Genomic DNA, 23,693 nt, shown 5'->3' on the forward strand with positions numbered 1-23,693 from the left:
CTGTTTGTGTGCCTTTAATGCTTTTAAGTCCTAATAGAGGATGACAAGAGATGGAGACAGAAAGGAGAAAGAGATTGAATCACAGAGAGAGAGAGGCAGACAGCACGGGAGAGAAGGAGAGAAAAGAAAGAGAGGGAAAGAGAGAAACGGTACAGTAGAAGGAATAAAAGAAAGCAAAAGGGGAGAGTGATGGAGATACAACAAAACAAGGGAACGACAAAGTGGGTAACACATAAATGTATTGTCAAAATACTGGAAAAAAAAATCACAAATTACAAAATATCACAATTACGCAAAACCCAGGCACAAATTCTCAAGCTGAATTGTGATTGGTGAAGACACTCCAAGTGTACAGTAATTAAACAACAAAAACATAAATAAAAAAAAAAACCACCCACAATTTAATCTTAAACATTTGTGACATTTGTCATAATGATATCATATTGTCGTATGGCTGTCTCCTGCTGGGAAGCGTAGAGAAAAAGTGTGTTACTTTGTTGTCATTGTGCCAAACAATAGCTCTGGGACTCCTCAGATGACCACAAGGAAAAAAGAAGGCACAACGAAAGACAGAAACTACATAATAAAGGAATTATGTCCTGTAATTAAAAAACAAGAGAGAGAGAGTCTAAAAGACCCACACACACAAAGAAGAAAGGGAAAATGCTTTGTGGTTGCTAAGATCTGTCGTATCATGGTTGTTTTTGTTGTGGTTCTCGTGTGTGTTGTTCTTGGTGTGTGCCTGGGGGGGGGGGGGGGGGGCACCAAAACTGTGGAACACGCTGGGCTTGTAGTGGTCAACACAAAGTAAATGGACTGCTCCTGAGGCAGTGAATAATAACAGAACAATCATTCCAAACCAAATGTGGCAGATACAAACCTGTTGTTATGTTAACTTTTATTGATTACAAACAGTCTTAGGGAAGCCATGTAAAGACATTTTTTTAATGATGAACAGAGGTGTACGTCCTACAGCTTTGGAAAATAAATAGCAGAAAACCAGTGCTTTACGTCCTGGCGTATGGTTTATTTCAGTATATATTCTGCAGATGACATTACTGAATTGGTATTCATAACACTGCGTTTGTGTGTGTGTGTGTGTACAGAGGGATAAGTGGTGACTCTTCAGTTTGGCTTAGTCTCTAAATCCATCATATATCATCTCTCGACTGACTTCTGGGAAGCAAGTGGCGTTTAGAACATGGTGTCACACAGCCAGCACGTTTAGGTCAGGATGTGGAGTGTTCAGTAATCCCTTGTGATATATTTATGGAAGCACCTACATGTTGTTTTGTTAGGCCCAGACTTGGCTTAAACCCAGATAAACTGTAATTGTAATGGTAAAACACTAATGATAATGATGAGGCTCAAAATATAAGAATCATTTCTTATGCCACCGTTTTAAACATCCTTTAAGATGTGTAAACTCAGCTATTTTAAGGTGCACCTACTATTGTTACAGATATTAAATTATGCTTGAAAATTAGTAAATAGGTATAATATCCAGTTTATACCTCTACACACTAGATATATGCAAACGAACCCTAGCCTCCGCCTACTCTCTGTTATTCCACCACCCCCCACCTCCCGTCATACAGCCAGTGCCTGTGTTCCTCCTCCAGCCAGTCGTCACGTCTTCAAGGTAGCGATGTGTAACCACTTACAACTTTATTATTACTGTTACCACTGTATTTCTCTTTTATTTTTAGTAACGCTACACGTATTTTTTTTACTAATTTGAGAGTGTTGTAAACACATATCAGTGCAAAAAGGGTGACTTTCGGGGTGGGGGCTGGAACACATTAATTGCTTTTCCATTATTTTAAATGGGGAAAATTGACTCGAGAAACAATTTTTTCTACTTACGAACCGGGTCACGGAACGGATCAAGTTCGTAGGTAGAGGTTCCACTGTATTTTTACATAATAAGAATTTTGTAAATCCAGGTAGGCTCCAGACCAACCGCGACTCTGAACTGGTTAAGTGTTTACAGACAACGAATGAATCAATGGATTTGCATTCAATCATTCATCTGCTGATTCATCAAATGAATCAATTGATGAATATATGAGAATTTTGGAAATCTCAAGTTAACTTCAAGAACCAGCAAGAATCTGTTCTGCTCATGTTGGCAAGCTACACTTTTTTTTTATTCGCCAAAGCAGTATCTGAAATTGTGAAAATGCGCGCACACACACACACACACACACACACACACACACACACACACAAATTCCACAACAGATGTCTCGAGAGACTGACTTACCAACAAAGCATACTCTTCACAACAAGCACATCTTTCCCCACCCCTGATCCACCCAAAACGACAACACACACTCCAATTGGTCACATGAGTGGAAAGTTTATTCCTGGAGCTCTTATCGAGAGAATCTAACGTTTCAACAATCAGGCTTCAAGTTCTGTTTCATCTACCGCAAGGCCACTTCAAAAGCATGACACTGGGCAGCAGGTCAGAGAAACAGAGTGAGAGTGAGAGTGAGAGAGAGAGAGAGAGAGAGAGAGAGAGAGAGAGAGAGAGAGAGAGAGGTGTGTCTCTATACAGCATCCTTTACTAAAACTAGTTCAGTCTTGAAATAGACAGGTAATAAGGAAATATCAGCAGCTAACTTTGGTCAATATATTAGAAATATTAATTAAGGAGATGCTAGAAAGGAGGGCCTAATTAATATACAGTGGATATCATCGTCGGGCCAGAATGTCCATATCAGTGCATGCTATTCAAAGTATTCAAGAATATTCAAGAGTTTGTGGAATGCAACACAGCTGTAAGCCGAAACCATTTGTTATTCTTTACATCGAGATGTCCTGACCACTATTTACACACGATATACTGTCCCAAAAGCAGACTCATGAAAGAGCGAGCGATGGAGAGAGGGAGGGAGGGAGGGACGAAGGAGGGTAGGGATCAAAGCGCACCCCATATGCCAGTTTCCACCTGGCCAAATGAAAGCCAGCTGAGGTCAGGGCAAACTCAGGGAACGTTCTGGCCTTTTCCTTTTGAACAGAGAGGAGAGGCGCCTCAAATCAGCCTGTCCTCTTCCATTCACTCCTTTATATCCCACTTTCACAGTCCTGGTCACCGAGACCTATGCTGCTAAACTCATTCATGAGATCAGTGGGCAACTGGCCTTGACGTCAGACTGACTATGAGCTTTGACTTTTCCTAACCTTAAGCGCGGAGTGAGCAGATGTTCAACTGTACACACATAGCTTTTTTTTATATTATAGAAAAATCTAAAAAATTAAACAGGATGCTTATGCACATGTGCATATGAGCAAAAGATCACCTCAGCCAATGCCAAGCATGATCTGAAGCAGTGGAAGCAGTGGAACTGTGTTCTTGGGAGTGACGGAAAACAGTATGGTGCATTTGGGATGAATTCTAATGGTTCAACTTCAGTACTTGACCTAAGCGTGTGTGTGTTTGTGTGTAGGAATTAGCACACACACACACACACACACACACGTGTTAGCATGAGAAAGAAAGTGGCAGAGTGAGAGGTATAGAAAGAGAAAGAGTCCGTGTAGTTGCTCAGGGGGCCACAGGGGGTCCACAGGAATAGCACACCATCAGTTCCACTGTAATCAAACCATTATCCCCGTAGTACTGACCAAACCATGACCACCCACAGAGAACTCAAACAGGCACACACACACAAACACACACACACACACACACACACACACACACACACACACACACACACACACACACACACACACACACACACACACACACACACACACACACACACACACACACACACACACACACACACACACACAAGCCCTCACCTGAAACAGAGATACACTAGGATCCTCCAGAACAGTTTTGGGAGGAGCGATGACTGCAGAGAAAAGAAAACACAATCATTATTCAAATACTTGGATTTTGGTTTACATTGCAATTAATAAAGCATTTAAATAAAACAGCTGTACTCCAGAGTAAAAGGGGAAAAAAGAGTCATGTATCATTCAGAGACAGTCATACACACCATTGTAAATAACCCAAGTCAAATATTTGACATTTCAGTTTTTATGTTAAGATTCAGCAAATAATCTTGTTTTTTTTTTTCAAAAATATGTTGAACTCGACAGATAACAGTAATTGCAACTGCTTTAGACGCATTTAAATGCACAGAAGTGGGTTGTCTCTAGAGGATGTGTACATAAATATATCTGGGGTGCTCAATGTTTTCACTTGAATATGATTGGATTACATTTCAGAAACAAGCATCTGATACAGCATCTCAAACTGCGCATTTGATCATTGATCAAACTGTACATTTCCTGAAGCCATGTTGTGCAAGTGTCTTGTGTGTGTGTGTGTGTGTGTGCGTGTGTGTGTGTGTGTGTGTGTGGTTATATATAAACTCACACAAGTAGAATTGAAGCTCTGGATCCTGTAGATGAGTTCTGACAAACTGCCTCAGTGCAGCAACTGAAGACACAACACACATTGCTCATTTCCCAATATCAAGCACATAAACGTCAAGTTAGTTTATTTATGCATTGGACAGGGAGCAAGCTCAGTCTTGGCTTATCATGCAGTCTAGGTTTAGGCTTAATTTGGAGGATTAAAGATCTAGGATCCATTGCAAGTAGTGTTTAAGTATGGTTCCTAAAACACACTACGGCAAAAAACTAGAGACCATCCGCCAGTTACTAAATGTCCAGTCACAATGATATAATGATGAATTAATATGTGACCCCTCTCAATTCTGCCCATCCCCTTTTAAAGAAAGACAACTGAACCGGTTTCTTGTGGTCGGAAAAAGCCTTGGAGCACTCGGCGGTCAGGGAACTGGACTCGCAGCACCACCTGGTAAAATATTAAAGACAAAAAAAAGGTAATATCATAATTCAAAACTGTAACCCATCTGATTCTGTGATTATTGCCTCCTCCATTTGAAAAGGGTTAACACATTCTCTGAATAGGAACAAGACTGACCTTGGGATACCTGTCCATTTTCTCTTTTATCTGAGCCTCCCTCAGAGCCTGCGTCATCAGAGGGGCCTCCTCTAATGCCCTCCTGAAACAGACAGAAAGAGAAAGAGTGAAGAAACAGAGACAGAGAGAGAGAGAGAGGCAAAAAAGACACTGGAGAGAGACAGACAGAGAGAGAGAGAAAGATCACACTCTGACTAGTGGAAGTACTGGAGAGAGATGAAAAGATCTGTTTGGCACACAAGAGTAAAAGAAGCGATTATGAAGAAAAGGCATCTGATTAGCCATCCCACAAATGATTAATACCATTCCAGACTGACATTTACTGCCGTGTGTTTGTGTGTGTGCGTGCGCATGTATGTGCGTATGTAAAAGCAGGCCAGAGACAGACAGATCCTTGTGGTTCCTTAATTCTATACTTCATAATTGGAACCAATTACATAGCAGAAACCGCACCATCAGCCTGTCTGATCCTCCAATGGGGCGACAGTGAGCTCACTGCCAATTAAGGGAAGCGGGCGGAACACCTCGGGGTGTCTGGCTCCTGCCCAAAATAAACAAGATTACAAATCAGTCAATTAGAGCCCTGAGACGTTCCCCACTGAGAGTGGAGTGACACGCGGCTTCAGACTAACCCTTTAATATCCACACAAGCTGGACTCCCTGTTTAGAACCAAAATAACAGGAGGATTGGAAACACACACACACACACACACACACCCTTATAGTAAAAATATCTTGCAGTATTGTACATTTAAAGAAGAAATAAATTGTTCTTAAATCGAATGTACACAAATTAAATAATGATTCTATAATAATTTCAACTGTTCTGTTCACAATCTGTAAGAGTAAGTTGAGTAAACAATACTGTGCAAACTCAGCTTGTAAAACACATGATACAAAATGTAAGACCTATTTGTTCCAGCACATTTTATTCTTCTCAAAGTTGAAAAACATCTGATGGGGACGGTTTTGGTGGTCTACCAGATCATAGCTGTTCAGAGTGGTATCTTTTATTATCCATCCATCCATCATCTGTAAGCGCTTATCCAGTTCAGGGTCACGGTGGGTCCAGAGCCTACCTGGAATCATTGGGCGCAAGGCGGGATTACACCCTGGAGGGGGCACCAGTCCTTCACAGGGCAACACACACACACACATTCACTCACACCTACGGTCACTTTTGAGTCGCCAATCCACCTACCAACGTGTGTTTTTGGACTGGGGGAGGAAACCGGATCAGCCGGAGGAAACCCACGCAGACACAGAGAGAACACACCACACTCCTCACAGACAGTCACCCGGAGGAAACCCACGCAGACACAGGGAGAACAGACCACACTCCTTACAGACAGTCACCCGGAGAAAACCCACACAGACACAGAGAGTCACCAGGAGCGGGAATCGAACCCACAACCTCCAGGTCCCTGGAACTGTGTGACTGCGACACTAACCTGCTGCACCACCGTGCTGCCTATCTTTTATTATATCTTTAACTCTACTTTTTTTTACACAAGTATTGTATCACATTTCTCAGAAATATATCAGAATCTGTGTTTATTAACTGTCATTTTGTCAAGAGATTGAATAAATGAATAAATGAAGGGTGGTCTCTGACTTTTACACAGTACTGTAGATAAGACGTTGCAAAAAAGACAGACGCTACACTCGCACACACTAACCGAGCAGTTCAAAGAGCCGAGACGGAGATGAGGCTTTCAGTAACAGACGCATGTCTGCTGCGGTAACACTCAAATGGCATTACACACGCATACTGAGAAACACACACAGCGTACTTTTTTTCCCCCAAAAAGATGCTTGTAAAATTTTTAAAAAAGAAAAAAAAAGGAAAGAGTGAGGACCATGAAGAGAGGAAAAAGAGCAAGAAAACAGAAAGAAGAAAGATGTTAACAAAAGAAACAGATGGAAGATATTAGTGGGGAAGAGAAAGAAATGAGAGAGCTAGATAATGAAAGAATGAGAATATGAGAGAGAGAGAGAGATGTGTTTTCACTGCTGCGAGTGTACGTGTGGGGTTGGAAGGCAGTAATTTAGAGCCAGAATAACTCTCCTGCTCCCAAATGAAAGCCTGTCTGAGGAGGACAGCATGTATGGGGGAAAGGGCAAAGGTTACCCAACCACAAAAGCTCAAGCCTCTCTCCCTCTCCCTCCATCCACTCGGCCTCCTCCGAGCTGAACCTCATTCAGCTTCAGCCTCAAAAGCCTCAAAGTGCCTATGAAAAGTCTTTCTACCTTCATCACTGTCATCATCTTTTTCTCACTCTCTCAACAGTCTTCAGAGCTCATTAGTGGCTCCACATTCTTGTGATGTGTAAGAGAGTGCAAAGTATTACGTAACCATACAAACTGTTTAGTAAATACAAAAAATGCACCTGATAAACATTAAATGAAGGATGTGACAACAAACAATATAAGACTGGCTTGAGGTTGGAAATGGTTTCGCTTTTTTGCAACACTCAAAGTTAAAGTATCTCAGCATTCCAACTGCCGGAGTAACCGCAACTATTCACTTTGCTACTGCTTTTGTTAATTTGCTGTTCATTCATTTACACACGTCTCCTTCAAGCTCGGTCCCACACACTCTACCAAAAGTGCTGAAGAGTTGCTTTAAAAGCCATTTACAAAAGCTGTATATTAAAGGCTAAGCACCAGCGATATGAAAGTGTCAAACAAATAAATACAGTGGAATCTGAGTTCCTAACTTGTGTTTATTGAGAGTCAGAAAACATGTTATTTCTCACTAATTGAAGGAATAAGGTTTAAAAGACCGTTGGTTCCCCCCAGCCCCCCCCCCCCCCCCCCCCAACGGTGTTCGGAAACTCTAATAGGCGTCTTGCCTGTGACGTAGATGGTGGACAACACTCTAGAAGCTGCACTTAATTTAATGCAAAATGATGAAAAGGTGTGTTGTTTTTGGCTGCAATCATTCAATGTACAGTGGGACATCTGTGAACAAATGGCCCAAAGATCCCAAAATATCCAGAAAATGGACTAAATTTGTCCACTTTAAACGGGCACTTTGGAAAGGACCATCCGCTCACTCCGTTATCTGTAGCTCATTTCACTGGCGCTTTTCCAACAATATGGGCATGTAAGGACACCAACGAAAGGTGTTCAAGAGCCTCTGTAACATGGAGGTAAACAGGGTAAGGACACTCACTTCGCCTGTTTTAGTTGGTGTTAGTTAACGTTAGCTTGACTCGCTAAACTCGGTGGCTCAGATTATACTCGGCTACGTAGCTGCATTACGGAGGTTTATAGTGTCGGATGAATTCGAGTTCGACTTCGATCACATTTACAAGAATAACGGTACCTCTAAATGTGAGTTTAGCTTATTGCTAGGCTATTGTCATGAATAATGTTGGTTATTTAGCTAGATACTGTCATAACAGTCAGTCATAACGGTGTTTTACCGCGGCGTTGTTCAGCTGTTGTCCACCAGTGACGTCACGGTCGCGTTCAAGAATTTCCGTAGCGAGCTCGGGTTTTTCTGTCAGTTTTAAAGCAAATTAAGCTGCTATTTTCACTTTAATTCATACTTATATCTGTCAGTAACTACAATAATGTTAAATATTCATGCAGGTCCATTAAGTGGTGCTTAGTCTTTAAGGGAGCTGTAGTTGTGAATTCTTTCATAACAAAATACAGCTGGCTTCCTACAACCGGTGTTAAACTACAAACATGTTTTTTAATACTATATCCAAACAAGTTTGCTCCTCATTGTAAAAGCCAAAAGAACAGATTTAGGGTTGATTTTGACTTGACTTCCTGATTTGCCCACCCTACACATCTAAAGGTTCCCCTGGTAATGCACATAACCCAACTCCAGGTCCTCAACATCTTGATTCAGGTTGGGAGTCAATCTAAAGCAAAATTATATACAGTCTCCTGGCTGAACCTTAGGATAGAGCTCAGCATCATGTACCAGACACACCTCTCGCTTTTCAGCTGTGAGAACCTCTTCCTAATGTCGTCCACGGTCACCTCGAAGAATTCGTCTGTCAGCTCCTCGTCACCGCTGGAACGCCGGGGTGCTGTGTCCAGATGGTAGACGAGTGGCTCCCTATCCATCGGCTGCAGGATGAGATAATGAGAGGTAAGAAAATTTAAAACCAGGGTTCCCAATCAGCCTACTGTCTTACGACATGCCCCTATTGTGGCAACTGTCAAGAATCAGTGTGCAGTTAAAGTCAGACGACACGCTAGTCTGGTATAAAGGGCTACATCATTTAACACTCAAGGGATTTCATGCATCATTCTGTGTTTTTTTATTACTCCAACAACCACAAGACAGTGGCAATAGTGATAGCTATTTTAAAACCATAAATGCTTTACAGTCTTCATATATGTTGTAATGCCTACCTAAATTGAAAGGCTTGGTGAGACAGGCCCCTGGATTTATATACATTAAAAATATATTATTTTATTTAATATAAACTGAGCTCTCTAGGAGATAAGGTGAGGAGGCCTAAATCTGACATTTCCTGAACCATCATTGGGCTATTTAAAGCACATCTATGGAGGCTCTGAGTGTGTTGTGTTTGTGTCTACGAGTGTGGCCACTGCTGTTGCCATGACAACTGTAGTGCCACCGCTGTAGTGCCACATGCTAAGCTGGCATGTGTGCCATCACTCTGCCATCTCCTTTCTTTTTTCCATTCCTTGTCTGTGTTGTCAACACAGCCCCTTAATCACAGTGCCACAATAAATGTGTTATTATATTAATATTAAGGCTCTGACTGAATGAACCATGTTTAAAAGCTTTATAATATATAAACTTATGAAAAGGAGGATTCATTTGAATCTACAGCTCCAGCTGCCTACTATGCTTCAGTCAATGGATGAATGGACAGATGTATATTTCTTTGTTTACCTCCAAAATGTCTTCTCCATTCTCTGAATCCTTTCCTCCGTATTTGACACAAGCCAAACTCTGAAAATAAACAAAGAAAAAAAAAACACATCAGAAGCCACAAAAGAAAGAGAGGACTGGAAAAAACCTCAGAAACGCCCGTCCAATGGTGGACAGGGGGCAAATGACAAGGCTGAAACTATTCCAGACAGATGAGTGACAGTGTGGCTACTGCAAAGGCATTGGCTCCTGAAGTAGAAAGCGATGAATGGTGTCCCATAATTAAGAAAACAGAGCAACAGACCATTACATTATGCTGAAAAACAAGTAGAAGAGAAAGACTGTCCGGGTGACTGTCTGTGAGGAGTGTGGTGTGTTCTCCCTGTGCCTGCGTGGGTTTCCTCCGGGTGACTGTCTGTGAGGAGTGTGGCGTGTTCTCCCTGTGTCTGCATGGGTTTCCTCCGGGTGCTCCGGTTTCCTCCCACAGTCCAAAAAAAAAAAAAAAAAATCCCCACAAGTTGGTAGGTGGATTGGCGACTCAAAAGTGTCAGAGTGTGTGTGTGTGTGTGTGTTGCCCTGTGAAGGACTGGCGCCCCCTCCAGGGTGTATTCCCACCTTGCGCCCAATGATTCCAGGTAGACTCTAGACCCACCGCGACCCTGAACTGGATAAGCGCTTACAGATAATGAATGAATGAATGAAAGTATGACTTATGTACTACTGGTACCCATCATGTGGAGAAACTTTAGACTATTCAACATCCATGAGTGAATGAGTTAGAAAAAAGCTAATTCACAGATCTCCAGCTACATCATCCTCAAGCTATTAATAAAGTAGCAGCATTTAAATCTTATTTCAAATTCATTTCCACCACAAGCTCCGCAAAAGCAAACACATGCAGCATCCTAAGAGCACCTGATGCCTATGACAAGACACAAAAAACCATATCATGACAGAATTCATCTCAATAACAAATACAAGCTGACATATTGTTCACCCCTAGCGTGCATGTGAACTGTGTGTGTGTTTGTGCATGTGAGTGATATCTTCCTTCAGCTGGGACATGTTTAAATAGACACAACAGCCTCAAGTCTCTATTCCTCCGCAAGAGCACTTCAAAGCCATCGCCAGCATAAGAGTTTCAAAGGGGGAAAAAGCAGATACAGCAAACAGCATGTTAGCAATCAAGCATGCCTCCAGTGGCTGGTCTGTTAGTGTACGACAAAGAAACTCAGTAGGACGGACACTCTCCACAAGTTAAAAAATAAAAATCAACAGGAAATTATTCAGCTTTACTCTCCTGTTTATATGTGCTAATAAATAAAGCAATGGTCCAATTGATAGAAGATAGAAATCACCAAGAGAATAAGCTAATTTCGTAGAATGTTATCTTATCTAGAGCTTTAAGAGCGAAGGAGGTCAGACTTGGTTGAGGTTGTTGAGCTTGACTTCTACACTTTCATCAAAAAAGGCAAAAAAAGAAGTTGGTTGAGTCTAAAAATGAGCAGAAAGCATTCCTTAATTTGTGAAACAGAGATTATATATGAGCTGGACTAAAACAGTAGTCAAGCAGGGGTCAACCACATGCTCCATGTTTCAATCAAAACATTGCTTTCCAAGAATATAGTTTCGTGCCCTATGTACATATGCATCCACCCTGGAATGCAAATTTGGCTTCTTCCTGCATCACTGTGAGACAGGGTTCATTTTAAACTGAGACACACTAATGCAGACATTTCGTTAAGTGTGATGCCACACGTGATTTTTTGCCGTTTCCAGGTCCAATCGCGCCTTTGGTGCTATCTCATACATTCATAAGGCATGTGTTTATGGTTTGAATAAAGCTGAATATCTCAATCAATTCTGTTATCTTGGTTCAGGGGTTCATTCAAATGGAATAAATTAAACGTAAAAAAGAAGCAAACATGTCTTTGGCAGCACTGTTTACGCATTCGCAGCTCAGGAGTGTGGTGTGTTCTCCCTGTGTCTGCGTGGGTTTCCTCCGGGTGACTGTCTGTGAGGAGTGTGGTGTGTTCTCCCTGTGTCTGCGTGGGTTTCCTCCGGGTGACTGTCTGTGAGGAGTGTGGTGTGTTCTCCCTGTGTCTGTGTGGGTTTCCTCCGGGTGACTGTCTGTGAGGAGTGTGGTGTGTTCTCCCTGTGTCTGCGTGGGTTTCCTCCGGGTGACTGTCTGTGAGGAGTTTGGTGTGTTCTCCCTGTGTCTGTGTGGGTTTCCTCCGGGTGACTGTCTGTGAGGAGTGTGGTGTGTTCTCCCTGTGTCTGCGTGGGTTTCCTCCGGGTGACTGTCTGTGAGGAGTGTGGTGTGTTCTCCCTGTGTCTGTGTGGGTTTCCTCCGGGTGACTGTCTGTGAGGAGTGTGGTGTGTTCTCCCTGTGTCTGCGTGGGTTTCCTCCGGGTGACTGTCTGTGAGGAGTTTGGTGTGTTCTCCCTGTGTCTGTGTGGGTTTCCTCCGGGTGACTGTCTGTGAGGAGTGTGGTGTGTTCTCCCTGTGTCTGCGTGGGTTTCCTCCGGGTGACTGTCTGTGAGGAGTGTGGTGTGTTCTCCCTGTGTCTGTGTGGGTTTCCTTCGGGTGACTGTCTGTGAGGAGTGTGGTGTGTTCTCCCTGTGTCTGTGTGGGTTTCCTCCGGGTGACTGTCTGTGAGGAGTGTGGTGTGTTCTCCCTGTGTCTGTGTGGGTTTCCTCCGGGTGACTGTCTGTGAGGAGTGTGGTGTGTTCTCCCTGTGTCTGTGTGGGTTTCCTTCGGGTGACTGTCTGTGAGGAGTGTGGTGTGTTCTCCCTGTGTCTGTGTGGGTTTCCTCCGGGTGACTGTCTGTGAGGAGTGTGGTGTGTTCTCCCTGTGTCTGCGTGGGTTTCCTTCGGGTGACTGTCTGTGAGGAGTGTGGTGTGTTCTCCCTGTGTCTGTGTGGGTTTCCTCCGGGTGACTGTCTGTGAGGAGTGTGGGGTGTTCTCCGTGTCTGCGTGGGTTTCCTCCGGGTGACTGTCTGTGAGGAGTGTGGTGTGTTCTCCCTAGAACGTCTGAAAAGTCACTAAATCTAGCGGCAAAATCACTGAGTTCGCTATACTGAGCAGCGCTTTGGACCCGGACATGACGTTCCTCAAGGTCGATATGTCACGACTAACAAGCAGATAGGTTTCATGCAAATATCTGCCATTTTTTATGTTTATTCATAAACAATTTTAATACTTCTATTTATATTCAGAATCAATTACTTTGTCTAGGAAGGCTCTCATCCTCTTACCTGGATTTCAAGGCTGGGTTTGGCCTTTTTGGCTTTTGGCGGCCCACTGGAATGTGGTGACAAAGAGGGAGAGGACGATGAAGAATGAGGAAGTTCGCCGGATCCCCCGAGCCGCTGTCCACCTCCAGAAAAAGGCACAAAGTGACTGTGTGTGGGAGCGCTGGCGTGGGATGGCCCTGGCTGTTCATCATCCACCTGTTGCTCTGCACTGGACTCTTGTTGCCCCTGGTTACCGGTCTGTCTGATTTTGGGCCGTACTGATTGTTGTAAGTCTTGAGATGGCTCCGCCTCTTTCTGCTGAACTGGAAGTGTCTGAGCAGTGGTTTCTGTCCCCTGTGGGGGTGGGCTGGGGGTTTCCATTGGAACCGGAGCAGGTGTCGGCTCATCTGGCCTATCAGGTGAGACTGGGTTGACAGCTGTGGTAGCCCCACTGTGCGCCTCTAGGTGCTCAGGAGGCGGATGGGATGTGGTTGCCGTGGCATCGCTGTCAGTTGGCGTGGCGGCTGTCTCCATGGGTTCACTCGGCCCAAGAGTGTTACTCCCTTTCACTACATATCTGAGAGGAACCGACAGAGACAGTCAGTTTAAAGTAATGGCTCACACTGCAATCTCTTTGTTTTCTCTTTTCTCAGTCTAAAATAGATAAGACATCTATACAGAGTAAATTAAATAAATGAAAATATAGAACTCAAAACAGTGGATCTAGAGAATATATAGATGCACTGCTCCTCATACTTTGCTAGTCCCCTTTTACCCGGTTCTTCAATAGTCAAATCCCCTTTGGATGATGGATCATTCCCAGCAGAGCACTGAGACTGACATTTGGTCTACATTAATCTACATTAGCCTTTTAGTCTCTTAGTGCAAAACTAAAGAAATAAACCTCAGTATGGCACTGCCTCCGGTCAGCCCCAGTGACCTCAGTGTGGTCTTCTGAAGAGCTTCCTGTCCACTAACCTATAGACACACACACACACACACACACACACACACAAATATATAAATATCTCATCAGATCTTAAAGACATTTGTAGAGAAAGGAGACAGAAGAAGGGTGGAATGAAAGAGGAAAAGAGAGATATTCTACCTCATCTCTCATGTACACACACACTGGTGTAGATCCTGGCACCTCCAACTCAGATATCCTGATAAGAACAGAGAAATCAAATACAGAAACACACAGACTGGAGTGGCCAAAGCGGACCGTCCAGTGCCACTGACCACAATCACTTCACATTTTAGCCCCCTGTGGTCTGAGTGTCCATTGGCCTTAGAGATTTGGATTCACTTTATTTCCTTTTTTAAAAACTTGATTGATTGCAAACGGATTGTTTGCTGTTCCCTGGAGTAACAGAGCTCCATTCAAATCAGCTGTGAATTAAATGAACGGCCGTTGGGGAGCCAAAACTAATCATCCAGCACTGGTACTAGACTTGCTGGCTGAATGCCATTAAAATGGTCACAGAAATATTCTAACAACAAAAGGCAAGCAGAAGCTGTTACTGCAGCAGAGAGAGGACCATCTCTCTATGAATACTCTTAATTTCAAAAGAAATGTTGGATCAGCGGGTGTCTGACACAATGGTGGATCGTCTTAAAATCACAGAAAAAAACCCTAGTCTTTTTAATTTAAAAAAAAAAAGCTAAAGAGAAGTTGGAAAAAGATAATGGAAAAAAGAATTTGGACTGTTTTTAATAAAACCACACAAGATAAATCAAAATACACAAGACAGTGGAAATTTCAATAAACTGACACATACCAACAAATGAGTGATCATGTTAAGCATCCATGAATCAGTCTCTGAGAGAGTGACTAAGTGCCTTATGAATGCGCATGTGTGTGTGCGTAGGAACGTCATGCTTCAGCCCTTTTTACGATGGGCTTTACGAGCGCGTCGGTGAGTAAGACCAAGTGTCAAGCAGCATGTGTGTTATCGGGAATTTATGTGTGTGTCCTCCATGTGTGAGGTGTAATAGATTTTCGTTACGCAGCTCGTAAAGGTATATCAAAGGAAACAGTTTGCTTAAATTCTTTTGTCTTTGATTACTATGTTCCAAAAAAATCTGGAAGCATCCATGGAAAAACAAAACAAAACAAAACAAAAAAAAAAAACAAATAAAAGAATGAAGTTGTGATGTCACAATGATGAGAAACAGGCAGAAACAGAGAGCAGAACAAGCTGGATGGTGGCCAGTTCACCACAGCCAATAAGAGTAAGGCTTAAGAACAGGTGCCAAACCACCCAGTGGAATCGGTGGGGCCTGATAAGAAAGACACTGTGGTATGAGAGCAATGAGAGTGTGTGAGAGTGTGTGTGTGTGTGTGTGTGTGTGTGTGTGTGTGTGTTCTGCTGTGGCCCTGAGGTGTTGGAAGACAAGCGTGTGCAGCATTTACAGTATTCACACACACTGACCACATCAAAAAGCTGTAAAGGTTAGGCCTGTCAGCTTCAAGAAACTTCAGCTGATGATTAATTGCAATACAAATAATAAGAGACAATAACAAATTAACTGCCTTTTTTGTTGTTCCTTTTTTTAAATCATTATTCATCTTCTTTAACAGTTTTATGCAATTCTTGAACCATAGCCTAATTACTCAGTTATTACTAGTGATACATCAATACTACATTTACTTTAGGAGTTAAATACTAGTATATAACAAGTTATTATATTTTATTTATCGTAAAACAACACTAAGTTAAATTTGAACCTACATTTGAACCTGTGGGTGCTAAATTTGAAGTAGTTAAAGATTCAGATGAAGTGATTAATAATAGCTTAAGTTTAATAGTTTTCATCTATTTGGGTTTCAATTTCATTTAGGGTTTCACACACACACACACACACACCCACACACACACACACACACAAACACACACACTTATTTCAGATTGTATCCTGCAGTCTGTTTCAGCTCTGCTTTTCAATTTGTCTCAAAACCAAAACGTAACCCGAGTGGCGTGGTGTTGTGTTTGGCTTTGGATCAGAACTACATGCAAGTTCATTTCAACGCCTGCTTATTGAAATGATGCAGAAAACTACAGCTACACAAAAATACAGCGTGAGCATAGTTTTAAAAAAGCAACAGCTATCCTAAAGCAGACTGCCTTTGGCCTGCGATTTTTCTTTTACATTTTTTCAGATAACCACAAGCAGATGAGATAACTTGAGTTAACAGCATTAGAAGGGGTGTTATATTGTTGTCACATAGAGGATGACCAAAACGTGTCATTAGACCAGTGTATATCAAAGATTTACAAGAAAGGATGACACCAGTATTGGGGTCCTCAACACACCTGGTTTGGGGGAAGTGCTGAAGCAGTTCCCACAGGCTTTGACCACTGGAGAACGAGCCCTGGAGACGAGACCCATCCTCCAACTGCAGCGCAATCCGCACCTAAACATGAGAAAATCAAACACACACACACACACACACACCGAATTGACACTTCAGATCAAATCTGCTGAAAAGCAGTGAAGTATATGAAGTGAGCCACAGAGATTCTGTGAGCCACTTGACCTTTCACATTTTAATGTATACTTCCATTCAAAACGTAATGCTACAGTGGTGAGGACCATCTGCGACAGCCTCAGTTTTACTTACACAACCTTAATTTCTCTGCTCACAGCAATCCTGCGAGAGGGCATAATTTGCATTGTGTGGCTTGTGGTGTGTTTTGTGTACTGATATAACTGAGAACGGCCAGGGCTTCTCCCCAAATGAAACACCCAGCTATTACTTCACATCGGCTAAAATGATATGCACTGTCCATACTTCTTAAAAAGACATGACACTCATTATTGTTTATCCTTTGTTTAGCCATTTTTGCTAAACTAGACCTAGGTCATATCAAAGATGCAGCTATTGGATGAAACTGCGATCACGGTTCCTGCAGCTGATTGAATCCTGTGCACAGGGCTCATTTTATTTCAATATCAGCTAGTGACTATTGCAGATAGGAGAAATACATAGTCCCAGTAAAAAATCTAGGACATACCTTGTGGGCCAAGACTGGTGGCGTTAAGTGGCCTGTGAGCTGCAGGTTCCCAACCCCTGCCCTACCAAGTGTGAAAGTTAGAGACCTGTAACCTGTAATCTTCAGGCAACCTACACCCTGTATAGTGCCAGTCTATCGTAATGGCACATTCGCTCACAGCAACAGGAAATTTCACACAGCCAACCCATCTACCGACAGAACACCTGGAGGAAAACCGCACAAACACGGGGAGAACACACCACACTCCTCACAGTCACCCGGAGGAAACCCACGCAGACACAGGGAGAACACACCACACTCCTCACAGACAGTCACCCGGAGGAAACCCACGCATACACGGGGAGAACAGACCACGCTCCTCACAGACAGTCACCCGGAGAACACACCACACTCCTCACAGACAGTCACCCGGAGGAAACCCACGCAGACACGGGGAGAACACACCACACTCCTCACAGACAGTCACCTGAGACAGAGATTGAACCAACAACCACAGGACTCTGAAGCTGGGTGCCAGTGACGTGACATGTGCCACCGGGGTAACCCACAAAAAAACATCATCATGAATTATCACATTATAACCAGACTGGATTAGATCATTTTGTTTGCTTTGACCAACAGTGGAATATTGGAAACAGCACAAAAAGCTTTCCACTTTCAAAAACAGTATTGGAAATTTATTTCGACAAATGAATGAGTGTATACTTCACAGAATATAAATGTGGAACCTTGAAACCAAATTCAAGCATTGCAAAAATCAATGCAGTTAAACCCCTTCTTTGTTATGATGCATCCACTACAAAAATAGCAGTGGAAATATCCCTAAAATTGAAAACAGCATGAAAATTGTGGATAAATGCAGGAAATCAGGGACAGAGTTTTTTGTGTGTATAAGTTGAATTGTCCTGGTGTAATGATTCAGCGCTTGGTAAATGTACCACAACCACATTTGGACATGGACGAGCATTTTTCCCCCTCCGACATCCCGTAAACATAAGGGAGGGAGGTGAAGAGCGTGGTTACCACTTTTCCCCGCTGTGCTTTACAGTGGGTGCGGTCAGACTCTGGCCAGCCATCCGTTCCCTTCATCCTTTACTCACAAATTAACAGAGAGGTATGAGAACAACCATCAGAGGGAGAGGGCGAGGGGGGGGGGGGGGGGAAGAGAGAGAGAGAGAGAGAGAGAGAGAGAGAGAGAGAGAGAGAGAGAGAGAGAGCGACACAGACTTTCATCTGCTTTCATCCTCGCATCCAGCAACAAAACAAACATTGCGCTCTTCAGTGTAAAAGCGCAGTTTTCAGCTGAAAGAAACATTCATATGTAGAAATGTATTCTAAGAGAATGGTAAAACATTATAAATGCAATAAAATAATAAACATTTTAGCACAAGCCAAGCATCCAGTAAAAATTCCAGTACAGAATACGTCATCAAACTTCTAATCATCTGTTTAAAGCCTAAAACTGTTTTTAACTGTTCACTGCTGATGGCAATGAGACAGTAATATCATACATCCCTATTTTTATATGATATTTAGGGACAGTATCACAAAGGCCAGTGTTTCAATTACGATAAACAATCGATGTGCAGGTATTTTCAAAAATCCTGATACGAGGAACATTATAGATCCATTTATGTTTACCATACGCTCAGTGGAAAATCAATACAAAATTATCCTGACCATCTGCAAGAATTCATTGTATGAGGGACCAAAGCATTATCACTGCCTGATCCAGCTAAATGCTGAGAAGCAGAAGTAAAAATAAATAAATAAATTAATTAATTACTTAATTAATATTAAACTTTCAGGAAATAATAAGCTACAAATAAGCGCACTTCAACCACGGCTGACCGCTGAGACTGATTGGACGTGTGCGGGCTGAACACGTGTTTTAGATGCAGAGCGTAAATCTGACAACCATGTTATAACAATCGGTGTTATGTGTTTGGCGGTGGGTGGCCCAGCCGGCACACATGGATGACAGAGGGCAGCGAAGGCCGCAGCAGATCGACGATGTCATTAACCTCGGCCCAGGTCTTGACCTCATTTCCCCGGCCTTCAAAACACCCGAGCATTCCACCGAAACCCCATACCTCGCATCACTAACCTCTCACGACAAACCATTATCTTATAAGGGTTAAAAAAAAGGAAAGGGCGAACCACGTGTGTTGTTTATTTATTCAAGGTATTTACCCCCACCGTCAACAAACAAACCAAATGGAACATACTGAAAAAAAAGAGAAAGATAGATTGCAAGACACTGATTAATAACAGCAGAGTGGCTGTAAACAAACGAACCTACATGTTAGCGACCTGCTAAACTGCGTGCGAGCATGTGGCCACAGTGACAGCGATGGAAAATTAGCCTCTAATACTTCTCATGTACATGTTTTTGGCATTCCGTCAATGAGAGTTTCATGTGGTGTGGTCACAGATCCATGCTAGTGCATTGTAGGGTCATTTCACCTGCCAAGTGTCCAGTGCCCAAACCGAATCCGATTTCCTTTTTTGTGTGCTGAGACAGAATGTGTGAGTGCAGCTACAAACACCCAGAAACTTGCTTGTTCAAATAAAACTCAAGTCAGGTGACCTCTATTTTTTAAATATACCAATGAGCTAAGATGGGCGGCACGGTGGAACAGCAGGTAGTGTCGCAGTCACACAGCTCCAGGGGCCTGGAGGTTGTGGGTTCAATTCCCGTTCTGGGTGACTGTCTGTGAGGAGTGTGGTGTGTTCTCCCTGTGTCTGCGTGGGTTTCCTCCGGGTGACTGTCTGTGAGGAGTGTGGTGTGTTCTCCCTGTGTCTGCGTGGGTTTCCTCCGGGTGACTGTCTGTGAGGAGTGTGGTGTGTTCTCCCTGTGTCTGCGTGGGTTTCCTCCGGGTGACTGTCTGTGAGGAGTTGGTGTGTTCTCCCTGTGTCTGCGTGGGTTTCCTCCGGGTGACTGTCTGTGAGTAGTGTGGTGTGTTCTCCCTGTGTCTGCGTGAGTTTCCTCCAGGTGACTGTCTGTGAGGAGTGTGGTGTGTTCTCCCTGTGTCTGCATGGGTTTCCTCCGGGTGACTGTCTGTGAGGAGTGTGGTGTGTTCTCCCCGTGTCTGCGTGGGTTTCCTGCGGGTGACTGTCTGTGAGGAGTGTGGTGTGTTCTCCCTGTGTCTGCGTGGGTTTCCTCCGGGTGCTCCAGTTTCCGCCCACAGTCCAAAAACACATGTTGGTAGGTGGATTGGTGACTCAAAAGTGTCTGTAGGTGTAAGTGAATGTGTGTGTGTGTGTCTGTGTTGCCCTGTGAAGGACTGACGCCCCCTCCAGGGTGTATTCTCGCCTTGCGCCCAATGATTCCAGGTAGGCTCTGGACCCACCGCGACCCTGAACTGGATAAGCGCTTACAGATAATGAATGAATGAATGAGCTAAGATCACTGTCTGTGACCAACGAAGAGTAAAAGGTTAAACACAACTGGAAGCTCTTCTTTTGCTGCATCTGTCTGTGTTCACTTTTAAAAATGGATTCAAATGGGAAATCATGCGAGTGCTAGAGAACATTATCTACATTCATTGTTCGGTTGTACAAAAAGAAACATCTACTCAACCAGGCTTTGGATTACACACAAATTGTATAATCACTATAACAAATCTTTACAAAAAAATAAGATATCTGGAGCTTTGGAACCAAATAATATCATCCAACCTCAGCTCCATGTACTGTAAATCTTTCCTAGAAAATTAGAGGCCGCTGACATTACAGCAAACTGCTTATTATCACCACTGATGTCAGAATTCTGCAGAAGCAGGTGTCTGCAAACTTTTGGATTTCATAAAAAGTGAAGCCAAGAAAGTGCACCTGCCATAACCTCAAACTTTTTCTTGAATTCAACCCGAAAAATAATCATCCGGCTCTGATCCTCTATGAGCTACATAAAAAACTCAGCCACAATGAAAATGCTTCTGTCCTGCCTTGAAATAATTAGTTACTTGTACAAACAAGCAGCCATCTGCAACCAATATGAGGCCTGGTCAGAAAAAGGGGTGGGGGCGTAGTTTGGGGGCTGGGGGTTGGAGTGGATGGGCTCTGATGAAGGAACCTGTTCGGCAGATGTGTCCATTCTTCTCCTTCAAGAAATTTCCACTTGAGTCCACTACTACGATGGCACTGTGTGACACAGGCCAGACAAGGCAGGGTTGTTTATGCAGAGCTTGGAGGCAGCTGGCCTCGTGGGCCTGCAGCTGGGATGGACTTGAAAAGGATGCCATGACCATGTTAACACCCAGCGAGGCCCGGCCACATGGCCCTGTAATAGGGATGCCTAATTACACCAGCACATAAACAGAAAGTGGAAATTACTGCTGGGCAGAGAAAAAGAAAGAAAGAAAGAAAGAGAGAAAGAGAGAGAGACAGAGAGAAAGAGACAGAGTGTTCACTGTAGGCTGATGTGAGCGTGCGTGTGAGGAGGAAAAATGCACTTTAAATGTTCAAAGCCGAGGAATAAATGTTTTGGAACAAGGAATCAAACAAGGCGCTGATTATTTTTATGACCCACTCTGTAGCAGTAAAGTGAGCGCACACGTTTTGTGTTCTGGACACTGGGGATGGTGAAGTAATCTACCACACAGCACCATGGGGTTTAAGCACTTTCTCTCACGAATCGCAAGTGCAATATAAGACAGAAAGGAGCTCCTTTAAATCAGTTGTGTCAGCCCAATACTATGGCCCACAATGTACAACGTAAAACGTAATTTGTCCATGTATCCTGTGATAAGAAAATAAAAACAAAATTTATAAAAGCAGATGTCAGGGCATCTGCCAATCTGGCACTCTAAATATCACTGATTTATGTGTATATTAGCTATCAGCTACCTACACCTGGCAGGAATGACTGGAGTGAGCAAACATTAGAAGTGGCAGGTGTTTGCTGCCAAAAAACCTGAAAATCTGTCATTTTTTTCAGTTCATTGTCTGTTGCTGTTCCCTGACATTAATAATTTCAGCCAGATGTTGTACATAGAACACAGGGAATACCCTTTAATATTATTATTCATGTCAAAGACTATATTATAGTATTCTCTTCACAGTTGGGCGTGTGAATCTGAAGAGGGCACAACACAATCTATCAGCCAAGCGCTTCCATGTGGCAAAGAAGACTACTGATGGCTTAATAACCCACCGTGCCTTCTGTCCCTCCCCGCTGCCGGGTGCTTGGCACCACCTCCAGCTTAGCATTATTTGGCAGACTGGCAAATCTCCACTGCAGTGTCAGATCCAGCACATTCCTCTGAAACCTGTGGATAAAAGAGTCACGCAGTTAGAGAGGTAATACAAAGCACTGGGTGCAGAAAAGCACTTTGACACAAAGGACACATACCAGCAGCAGATAAACTCTCCAGCTCTGTGTTAAGTGTGTGCCTCATACTCTTGCTTTTACAACAGTGCCCACTTAGTAGTTCAAATTAAGAAGCACTTTCACATACATCTGCTGTTAACGGGTTAACCTAAATCACTTTTACAACCAGAAAATTAATAAGCAGTATTCTTGTGAACAACGTATAAACAGGAAAGAAACAAAAACCTGGACATATTAAGACACTGATTGATTATTTAGCAAATCATAAAAAGGACACAGTGTCAGGTAACTGCATGATAGCTTACAGTATTTTGTGTAATTATATTTAATGCATATACCCCAGAGCTCACCTGATAACTAACAGTATATACATATTTATGGATTTGTAGCTAGCATACAGAATGTGATGTGCCACACTAGCTCTGCATATTCCCCAATTAACATTTGTTAAGGCAATGTTAAATAACGCAGGATAAAATAAACACATACAATTCAATTCTGATACAAACACAATTAAACGTTCAACCCAAGTACAGTTTACATAAAACATAGGGATAAAATCTCTAGCTAACACTATGAAATTTATACTGCTGTTTAACATTTCTACATTTATCTAACTATTCCTGCAGCACCACACTACAGTAAATTAATTCCTGAGTTTTCCCCTAATGTGAACTAAAATATCTGTCAACAGGAACAGAACATATTAAACTTTACAAGACTATACATCTTTTAAATATTAAAAAAAGAAACTGACTTCAACCCGTGGTCGTCTGGATTAAACCCATGCTTCTTACAGACTTCTTCCAGGACCTGCAGATTTTAAAAATAGCAGTGAATTTATCTATTATTTCTGTATTTTCACATTTACAGACAGTTCGTTGGCTCGCAGTATCCCCCGTTTTCGAATTTTCCATTCCACCTTAAATTAGCCTGCATTTCCATTATGCTATCTAGCGTAGTGTGTCCTGATACGAATGGAACTCCTGCGGTATTTAAGGTGGAACGGAGAATTGGAGTAAGGAGCTAGAGAACGAGCAGGCACTGTTCCCAAAAAAGACAATAAAATAACACCATGACTGTGAGAAATGGCACCCACAGCTGTATGCTGAAACCCCCTGCGTGTTACGGACCATGTTTACCTGCAGTAAAGGTGTATTTGGAGAGACTTTAACGGTCTGTCTCCGTCCGTTTGGAGTGAGGACTGACACCGCAGTACTGCTGGCTGCCATCGCACACTGACGTCACTGTGTTTGTTTGAAGCA

The 23,693-nt window shown here is 42.9% G+C and overlaps 1 protein-coding gene across 1 annotated transcript in view; it reads right to left on the bottom strand.

The window, feature by feature from the left end:
• The window catches only part of aspscr1 (ASPSCR1 tether for SLC2A4, UBX domain containing), a 30,635-nt gene extending 6,942 nt beyond the window's left edge, over positions 1–23,693 (bottom strand). The window contains exons 1-13 of the mRNA XM_066646994.1: positions 23,571–23,693; positions 23,186–23,241; positions 22,252–22,366; positions 16,395–16,495; positions 14,186–14,243; positions 13,982–14,055; positions 13,099–13,654; positions 9,864–9,923; positions 8,925–9,064; positions 4,973–5,054; positions 4,777–4,843; positions 4,400–4,462; positions 3,817–3,869 (exon numbers count right to left, since the gene is read on the bottom strand). Coding sequence (XP_066503091.1) covers positions 3,817–3,869; positions 4,400–4,462; positions 4,777–4,843; positions 4,973–5,054; positions 8,925–9,064; positions 9,864–9,923; positions 13,099–13,654; positions 13,982–14,055; positions 14,186–14,243; positions 16,395–16,495; positions 22,252–22,366; positions 23,186–23,241; positions 23,571–23,660 — 1,515 coding nt within the window. The 5' untranslated portion in view covers positions 23,661–23,693. The remainder of the gene's footprint in view (positions 1–3,816; positions 3,870–4,399; positions 4,463–4,776; positions 4,844–4,972; positions 5,055–8,924; positions 9,065–9,863; positions 9,924–13,098; positions 13,655–13,981; positions 14,056–14,185; positions 14,244–16,394; positions 16,496–22,251; positions 22,367–23,185; positions 23,242–23,570) is intronic.

Source organism: Hoplias malabaricus, chromosome 16, assembly GCF_029633855.1.
Source record: "Hoplias malabaricus isolate fHopMal1 chromosome 16, fHopMal1.hap1, whole genome shotgun sequence".
In the NCBI taxonomy this organism is placed as follows: domain Eukaryota; kingdom Metazoa; phylum Chordata; class Actinopteri; order Characiformes; family Erythrinidae; genus Hoplias; species Hoplias malabaricus.